Genomic DNA, 9,652 nt, shown 5'->3' on the forward strand with positions numbered 1-9,652 from the left:
CTCCGTCTGCGATCCTTACGAGAGGACGCCTACCGCTAGGTGTGACTCAGACATGGTTTGCAATGTGTGCTACGATGTGGTATTGGATAAGACAAATCCGAAGGAGCGCAGATTCGGGATTCTGCCTAGCTGCGAGCACTGCTTCTGTCTGGAGTGTTGCATTATGTTTGTACTCCTGTAGAGCTTCATGACCGCACCGCACCTCATCTGCATTACGTTTGTACCCAAGCACTGTACACATTATTATGTCAATAAAAACGCAAAGCTGGGAGACAGCCTGTGTAAGGTGCATTTGCCTTTATTTCCGCACACTCAGAGACAACAGGGATATATGCATAATACACATTCGAAACACTTGTACACAATACCATGGTACTATCAATGGTCAACACAAGAGTCTGTTCCACCGGGGTCCGTCATTACACACGATAATGGTAATGGTACCGTCGACCAGTGGCACCGGTGGTCTCGGATCCCCGTTTATGCGTAGCCTCTGGGTAGCGAAACCGCCTACGACCATGTCTCGGCATGCTTCGGACACCCTCCGGGTCTTCAGGCGCCCTTAGCAGAGAGGTCACAGAGCGAGCTTGAGTCCGGTGTATAAAGGGGACACCCAGTCTATCCTTCACGGGGATACGGGTCCTGCGGGTGGTACCTCCGCGCTCCTCTGTGACACCCAGCCTAGCCGTCACAGGGACAAGGGTCCTGGGCGCGGTATCTCCGCGCTCCTCTGTGACCGTAGGAGAAGAGTGGAACAGTCGTCTACGCGCGCCCAGTCGAGCCAGCGCGGGTACCGACCTGGACGCGGCGATTCGAACGTCTCTTGAAGCTCCCGCTACGGATCTCCGTCTTACGGGGCGCCGTCTCGACAGTTTATCGATTTTCAGGATCAATCCCTGTAGATCGGATGTCGTGTTTCTTGGGGTTTGCGGAGCCGCCTCGAGTCTATCAGTGGGTGTTCCTGTGCCGCTGGTTGGTGCGCACATGTATGTCACTTCAATATATTTATGTATGTATGCCCGGAACCCTAGATCTGCGGTAGGACATTGAGACAGAGGGCCCCTCGAACCACAAAGATGGTGCAATATACTGACAAATTCAAACTGGCGCACTACCTGGTGAAAAACAAGGCCTCTTTTGCCAAGGTTGTCCTGACTATAAAAGACCAGAGTCTGCCACTAGATACGCAAGTGGCAGCAAGCATCCAGCGTATGCTCAGGAAAAAAAGCAACACGGGCTATGACAAACACCCAGAAAGTATGATCAACATGCTGTGCCGCTACTTGTCCGAGGATGTGGCAATGACGATCATCGTAAGTGCACTACAAAAAGACAACCCGGGATTTACCATATCGGACATCGGGATACCTGAACTGGAAACGTTTAGCGGTTTAGACAGGAACCCGAGTCCCGGGGTTAGACGCGATTTGGGAGATGTCTTGAGTGACCTAAGCAAAGAAGAGATGGAAAGAGTGAAGGTGATGCTCAACTGGGATATCGCACAGGGTTACGGATGGCTTGCGTACGGACCCATAGAACACATGAGAGAATGGGACCTAGCTGACAGGATTGTCTCCAAACTAGGCCAGCCGCGCGTTGTTTATTGTAAGCGTGATCATGGCCTACATAGAGCGACCCGATGCAGTATATGACCTGACCCGAAAAACCTACGGACAACACAAGTAACGGTACAAGTCCTTGTACTACCGTTCCACCGCAGGAGTTTGCTGGTAGAGTTTACCCTGCGTACTGTATACAAGGTTGTGCCTATTGTGTACAATGTCGATTGCGTATGTGTGTCATGCCATGTGTTCGATGTGCAGTATGTGCAGTATGTGCATTGTACAGCAATAAAGCGATCCTACTAACTATAGTGTGTGGCCTCTTGTAATGTCAAAACTCATTCACCTCCCCCAGAATCATTTTGCCTTTGCCCAGGATTCCTTTGCCTTTGACACACCACACAGTACATCAACTATGGTTGACCACAATGAGTATTACAGCAATTACTGGTGGCTCAACGAAAAGGACGATATGCTAAGGGTTATACTGATAGCCGCGCCGATGATGGCTGTCTTCGGGTCTGCGTTGCTGGCCTACAGAATCTACAGTAGACGCGCGTCCTCCAGCATTTACACACCTTGTTCCTCGCATGCCACCGGGCCTTACGCGCCTGTGTACGGACCCACAACCTGTGATCTAAGGGTGTGCGACGGCAAGGATCCGGAGGAGGGGGGTGTAAGCGCCGCGGTCCCAGTCAGCGACCCGAAGAAGGGTACGTAGCATCCCCTGACCTGTAACTTGCATGTGCTTACCACTACATCTCTCTCTGTCAATACGGTCTTGGCTGTGTATGTGTGAAACAAACTGTATGTTCCATGTGTACGCTCCACCCTGTACTGCCTTATCATGATATTGTACAACAAATAAAGCACTGTGTGCCACATTTCACTGTGTCTCTGTGTCTACCTCACCCCGGCCTTTGGTGTGTATCAAAGAGGCCCTCTGCTCTGGGCTAACCCTCCCGTAGATACATGTGTGCCTGTTTAAACTGTTGGGCCTCAGCACATTTAACAAACCGTGCCTCCCTGTGTCAACGAGGACCCTGAGCTGCGTTTGCATAACGCAAACGGCTTATAGCTTTACCTCCACCTTCTCTGTGTCTCTCCCTGCCTTAGGTGTGTGTGTACACAAAGAGCACATCCTATACTTGTCACCGCAGGCATTGGCCTGTTTGCTCAGGGCACACGGATGTGTTGTGGGCGCGGTGACATTGTAACCGGCAGTAGCTCTGTTCATCCTGTCTCCATGTACCGTTTACCCGGACCAACCGTGGTCTTAGATTGTAGATAGTACCTCGTGAAAGACACAGATACAGGTATTGGTTGTACACGTGTTTATTGGCATCATCTCGAACATTATCATACAGTTATCAAAGGTAGTCTGCTGTAGCGTCTTTGTTTATCACACAATACGTACAGTATGTAGACCCCGAACATGCACAGAAACAGACACAACACTAGGTATATCATAACCACGCTCCATGTACAATAAGCTTGACATGGTGTTGTGGACCCGTCATGTGCGGTGCAGTTGGTGTAGGGAAGGCCGGACATGACGTCCTTCACTAGGCTTGCTCCCTGGGCCGATGGCACGTACTCTCCTCCGGGTCTTGGTAGGTGCAGGCCTTGGCGATTCGTAGCGCTTGCTCCGCCGCGTCAAGCTTCGCAAGTGTCCAGGTTGGTCCGAGACCTGCGTTTGGTGAACATATGCATCCACTTAGTTACCCTTATTGTAATCAGTCAGTCTGTAGCAAACACACTCACAGCCACACAGGATACCTTGCACCATAAATCCGCCTAAGGTCGAGGTAATGTAACAATGGCAGATGTGGGTACCATTGCGAGTGGTGTCACTATACTGAGGCTGAGGCCATCCGTTCTGAAGGCATAGTTCCTGGTTAGGTGAAAAGGTGAGAGTGAGTTAGGTTATATCAAGGTGTAAATAGCTGCCGAGACACTGCTGGTCTGCTAGCGGGCATACCTTTAGCTCTACAACCACATCCCCTACGTCCGGGTGGTCAGACTTCCGTATCAGGGCAAGCAAAGCACCCGCCGCTTGGTTTTTGGCTGCCTTTTTTGTGGTACCGGTACCCGTGGCTTCTTTTGTATGATACGCAGCGCCCTGTATACAGACCTTGGCCGTGTACATCGGCATATGATGCGGTCCGCTGACGCTGTATTGAACCGTACACCTCTTGGTATCTGCATATTCTTTCAATCTAGCACAGTAGGAGACACCAGCGTTAGCCATGATACAGGCGCAGCGCTATGTAGAACAAAGATTACGCCTAAGCATGTTACGGTTTTTGTGTGCAAGAACACTCCTGCTGGTAGCCTTCCTGCATCGGAAAAGGGGAAGGCGGTGGTGGATGAGACATGGAGCTACAGGAGGAGACGTTAGCTCGCCCGGTTGGACAGTTAAAGCGCAGGGAAGGGGGAGGCTGAGAGAGGAGACGTTTAGCTAGAGGGAGGAGACGTCAGCTCGCCCGGTTGGACGGTTAAAGCGCAGGGAAGGGGGAGGCTGAGGGAGGAGACGTTTAGCTAGAGGGGAGGAGACGTCAGCTCGCCCGGTTGGGACGGTCAAAGCGCAGGGAAGGGGAGGCTGAGAGAGGAGACGTTTAGCTTGCCCGGTTGGACAGTTACAGCGCAGGGAAGGGGAGGCTGAGAGAGGAGACGTTTAGCTAGAGGGAGAGAGACGTTAGCTCGCCCGGTTGGACGGTTACAGCGCAGGGAAGGGGGAGGCTGAGAGAGGAGACGTTTAGCTAGAGGGAGGAGACGCCAGCTCGCCCGGTTGGGACGGTCAAAGCGCAGGGAAGGGGGAGGCTGAGAGAGGAGACGTTTAGCTAGAGGGAGGAGACGTCAGCTCGCCCGGTTGGACGGTTACAGCGCAGGGATGGGGAGGCTGAGAGAGGAGACGTTTAGCTAGAGGGAGGAGACGCCAGCTCGCCCGGTTGGACGGTTACAGCGAAGGGAAGGGGGAGGCTGAGGGAGGAGACGGGGAGGCATGACTAACAGCAAAAGGCTTTCCCTTAGGATTCATGGTGCTTAGCAGAGATAGGCTACTCAGTCATAACATGCCTTGATGCTGAGGGTGAGAGTGTGCAGACACAGGCTGGTTGCAGACAATAGCTGTATGATCAGCGTTGCATATAAATGGTCTCTTGTTGAGTGTTTCAGCGGTCTTTAGAGCCGTAGCTCACAGGGTTGTATGGTCATCCCGTACCTGTTCACACATAGCTGTTATGACCCTAGGGTCAGCTAGACAGGGTTCACATGCCTGTGTATATGTGTGTGTTTAGAAACAAACTGGTCCTTAGTAGCGCTGTGGCCGTTGGCTTGTTTATGATCAGCCGTTACCTGTACTCACAGAACGTCTACGCCCTTAGGGTGAGCTGCAGAGGGTGTGCATGCCTGTGTATGTGTGTGCACCTGTCTAGAAACAGACCGGTCCTTAGCAGCGCTGTGGCAGTTGGCCTGTGTATGATCGGGCGTTGCCTGTGCACACAGAGCGGTTACGAGCTTAGGATCAGCGGGAGAGGGTGTGATGTGTGTGTGTGTGTGTGCCTCTGTCTAGAAACAGACCGGCCCTTAGCAGCGCTGTGGCAGTTGGCTTGTGTATGATCAGCCGTTACCTGTTCACACAGAGCGGTGACAGAGGGTGTGCATGCTCCTGTATACATGACTATGTTTGCATTTCGCCTTAGGGAACCCATCTCCGCTATATATATCACGCAGTATGTGCAGCACTCAGGAGCAGTGAGCGCTGTCCACCGGATAGAGCACACAGCAGGCGTTACTCTGCCACCAGGCTAGCGAGCTATCAAGAACTATCAAGATGGAATACGTGACAATTGTCATCAGATGGGGCTGTACCCCCAACGAACACATTGGGTTTATCACGGACAGTCTGAGGCAATGGTATCTGAGCAGGTGGACCTACACTGACGCGGAGATACGTAGTTTGACAGCAATGTGCCTTTACCTGCCGGAGGAGGAGGCTACAGGATACACAGAACGGCTGCTACGTGTGATGAGGAACCTGTGGGTAGATCAGGCTTGCAATATAATGGTCCAGGGAGACTTCGAAGCACTGCTGGAGGACACAACCGCGTTGTCTGTCATCGCTAACACATACACGGTCACCCACGCGGATGTCACACCAGCCTTGAGTTTCTACCAGCATGTGCGTAACACAGAAGCGTTACTGAAGGGGTACGGATGGACCATCGGTACGCACACCGTGATCGCGGACGGAAAGACTATCTTCCAGCTTCACTGCAAACATGTAAGTTATCGGGATCTCGATGTAGTGTGTGTCATTTGTGGTATTGTATGCTCCGGTTGTTTGTATGTATGTATGTATGTAGGCATGTATGTCTGTCTCTAACCACCCCGTGCATCCCGCAGAGACCCCACAGCGTGACGGTGCTGCACCTAGGACAGGAGCCCAAAATAAAGCTAGTACAATGTCTGGAGCCACAGCGCCTGTATGACCTGATGAAGGCACATGACATCTCCTGTACCACGGTGTGGAATTCCAGGATATCCCTTTCGGCGCTAGCCCCCTGCAAGGCACTGTGCGACTACGATATGGCTATGGTAAGGGTGAACATGAGCCCAGCGGAGGAGGCCTTGGGAGACACCTCGCCCGTTCCGCCGTTCTTCTACCACAACATGAAACATATTCAACTACGAAGTAGGCGCAAGGCCCTGCGGTGCCGCCCTTATGAGGCGTCTAACCTACCACTGGTAGAGCTGCAGCGCAGGGATCCAAGCGGGATGCACACTGACATCGGCGTAGCCCTGTACTACGGCGATAGCATGTCTACGGTCGAGGATGTCATCAAGGCGGACGGTAGATTCCTTCCCACAGCTCGCATAGCGAATGGGACTTGTGACATAGCCATAATGGAGGTGGAAGCGGGTTCCGTAATCACAGCGGGTAGGTTGTATGTCAATGCGAAATATAATAACGTAGGGAGCTGTATGTCATGGTGTCACTGTTATATTCTTCTTTTGTGTTGTGATTGCAGATACCGCAGAAGAGTCCGAGTGTGACACCGAGGACTCCTCCGCCGAGGACTCGAATGCAGAGGAATATAACACCCCTTAGGCATGTTATGGCTGTTACATTATCACGGATGCGTTCCTGGAGTGTGGACACTTGTGCTGCGCACAATGCATAGCCAAGAGCGGGGACAGCGTATGCGGTCTCTGCAAGAAGCGTTACACCTACTACAGGACCGTGGCCATAGCTGAGGGCTTTGATTTCAGGTGTACCGTATGTTACAAGGCGAAGGCCTGGATCACCAATTGTGGACATGTCACATGTACCTGCTGTAAGCGCAGATGTCCCGTTTGTGATGCGCTCGTCAGTAACCTACATAGGGTGTATGTGTCTCGCTAGGAACACTATGGACGGGGCATTGTCTTTTTGTTGTATCTATCTCTATCTATAACTGCCGAATACTTTTATAAAGGTACTGTTTTATATGTATCGGCCTCCATGTGTGTAACACTCTTTCTCTCTCTCTCTCCATTTATAAAATATAGGTATTGCTAGGCATTGTAAGCTCTGGTTGTGCAGCATTCCGTTATATATGTTTCAGGTTTCTCCTGGTGCTATCAACCCCGGTGCTGTGTTACATATCTTGAGTATACACCCAAAGGTTTATGTATATGTATACAACCAATGTGTATGATTCTGTTACTGAAATAAATGACACAGTGCTATGCAGTAAGGGTTTATTGTTGTTATTATATCTCTGTACATACATGCATATATAGATATACACACAGACATATGGCCACCAACCACTACATGCCTGTCTGACAGAGAGGTGCTGCATGAACAGTGTACAGACTACTCACTCCTATTATGTATGTGGCTTACGGTCCATTGTTGTATCACGGAGTACAATAAACTGTCCGGCCATTGAACCTGTCTGGTCCTGTAATACTATATCCGCAGTAGTAATACTACATGCATATGCACCATCGGTGCTAGCATGTGCCACTTGAACAGATGTGTGGAGAGAGTCTAGGGACCCATCCCCACCGGGTAGCTTCCCAAAGTCATACAAGTAGGCGTCCTCGGATGTGTTAACCGTGAGCAGATAGTACCTTCTCTCGGTACCTTGGTGCCTCAATGCTATGATACTGTATGCAGGGGTATTACCGGTACTACCACCGGTCTCAGGGACACCCCTGTAAACTTCACAATCCCCAGTTAAGGGCCACCATACACGTATGGTACATTGCAGCGAACGGGAGAGCTGTCTCATGTCAAAGCGCAATGACAGGTGTCTTGTGCGATTTCTGTGTACACCAACCCGGACTTGTGTTGTATCACATCCACTAGCTCGCACATTCGAGTTCTGGGACATGGCCCTGGAGGTGCCCACGCACGCCCTAGCTCTCACGCCGAGCTTCCAGCACATACAACCCTTCCAGCTCTTGCGCGCCGAGGCCGTAGCCCAAAGCAACGAGGCACTGGCCACACACATGGAAGAGATACAGCCGATGTGCTGCGTGGCAGACACCGGGTTCTCAGACGCAACGGCGGGTACACATGAGGCTCAGGCGGACTGTTTTACACAAGGGCAGATCGTATGTGATCTGGATAGGTTCAGGTGTGACAACGGTGTTCCCACCGTGTACTTCAGACGGAGCGGAGGGCGAAAACGTGTGAACATGGTACCGGTGGTCAGACCAAGACCTACCCAGACCTCTACGCCGGTTCTGTACGTGTCTACTACCATACGGTTTTGCAGAGCGGTGAAGCAATGTTGTGTCAAAGGCAACGGGGAACTTGTCAGCTGCTGGAAAGATACGCTGAAGGACTTGGAGAGGGAGACCTCCATCACCGGTCCGGACATGTATCACGAGATACACAACCCCACGTTGACAGCGTTCATTAGACGCATGGATCCCAACAGTTGGCACAACTACATCCCCAAGCACGTAGAGAGTATGATCGAGGACCCCATCATGGTCAAGGCGGTGGAACTGGCCATACGACTCATGGCCGGAAAGATCCCAAATGCGTTCCCTGTGGCCGAGCTAATGTACTTTCCCATCAAGAATGTCAAAGCGTATCTGGAGGTGTGGAAAGCGTACGCGGCCGACAGCGCAGTGCAAAGGACATTGCGGAGAAATCGCATAGCCATGGTGGAGGGTCAACTCAAGACAGAGTGGGACGCGTTGGTGCTGATAGCGCAGGAATATGCACGTAAGGCGCACGTGCCCCCGGGGCCCGCGTCGAAGGCTTGTGCAGATATAGTGGACCACCGGGATAACAACGACATAGCCAAAGCTCAGAAGGTGTGGTACGCCCTTGTCAACCACACAAACACCAAGAGCAAAGAGGTTGTGCAGATGGCCGCGACCGCTAAGGTGCTCCTCCTGAAACTGCGCACATATTACAACAAATTGAAGAAGGGGCTAAAGGTAGGCGTGAGCGAAGCGGCTCATCCTCGCCTCCCTCCAAGGACGCAGAGGACCAACGGTACGAAGACAGACACGGGTCCGGGATGCGCAGAGACCCGCTTGCCTACGCGCTCCCCGATAACGAGGGTCTGTATCCTACAATAGTGATACCAGAATATGTTCTGCTCTCGAGGCTCTGTACTTCAGAGCGGTGAAGCAATGTTGTGTCAAAGGCAACGGGGAACTAGATATCTAGAGAAGCTAGCCGACGAGGTACACACGGACCAGCTAAAGGAACCCAGCTCATCTGCAACTCTGAGAGATACCTATTCGAATCCACATCGCGGAGCAGAGAACCCAAAGACTGTCAGGGGCACATTGGATAGGTTTCTAATTAAGAAGTGAATAGGAACGCCATGTCAAGGGAGACCTCTTGTGTGCTCTCTATACCGGGGGGGATCACAAGCATGTTGTGGACGTTGTTCAAGTTGATGATGTTGATGTTAACACAGGTCCTAGACACTGGACCTTGTGCGTCTCTCGACCATAGGGCCTATTATGTCTAGTTAGGCAATGCATAGGAAAACCCGATGCTGAGAAAGACCTTGTGTACTCCCTACAAGGGGGATATGTATGAATCACAAGCATGTTGTCGATGTTGA

General features: G+C 51.7%; 2 protein-coding genes across 3 annotated transcripts; one reads left to right on the forward strand and one right to left on the reverse strand.

The window, feature by feature from the left end:
• Positions 1-2,996: 2,996 nt before the first annotated feature.
• LOC122873505 (interferon-inducible double-stranded RNA-dependent protein kinase activator A homolog) lies at positions 2,997-4,074 on the reverse strand. Its single transcript, XM_044190276.1, has 3 exons — positions 3,544-4,074; positions 3,342-3,456; positions 2,997-3,252 (listed from the first exon to the last, which is right to left on the reverse strand). Exons 1-3 carry the CDS (start codon positions 3,811-3,813, stop codon positions 3,128-3,130), a joined length of 510 nt encoding a protein of 169 aa, XP_044046211.1. The 5' UTR covers positions 3,814-4,074; the 3' UTR covers positions 2,997-3,127.
• Positions 4,075-4,542: 468 nt separating this feature from the next.
• Positions 4,543-7,227, forward strand: LOC122873425. Of its 2 annotated transcripts, none has more exons than XM_044190111.1 (4): positions 4,543-5,847; positions 5,970-6,504; positions 6,596-6,681; positions 7,133-7,227. In XM_044190111.1, exons 1-3 carry the CDS (start codon positions 5,398-5,400, stop codon positions 6,673-6,675), a joined length of 1,065 nt encoding a protein of 354 aa, XP_044046046.1. In that variant the 5' UTR covers positions 4,543-5,397; the 3' UTR covers positions 6,676-6,681; positions 7,133-7,227. The 2 variants fall into 2 exon arrangements, with proteins under 2 accessions (XP_044046046.1, XP_044046045.1); XM_044190110.1 differs by having other exon boundaries at positions 6,596-6,678; positions 7,130-7,201.
• The last annotated feature ends 2,425 nt before the right edge of the window (positions 7,228-9,652 follow it).

This window comes from Siniperca chuatsi, linkage group LG3 (genome assembly GCF_020085105.1).
Source record: "Siniperca chuatsi isolate FFG_IHB_CAS linkage group LG3, ASM2008510v1, whole genome shotgun sequence".
Lineage (NCBI taxonomy): Eukaryota > Metazoa > Chordata > Actinopteri > Centrarchiformes > Sinipercidae > Siniperca > Siniperca chuatsi.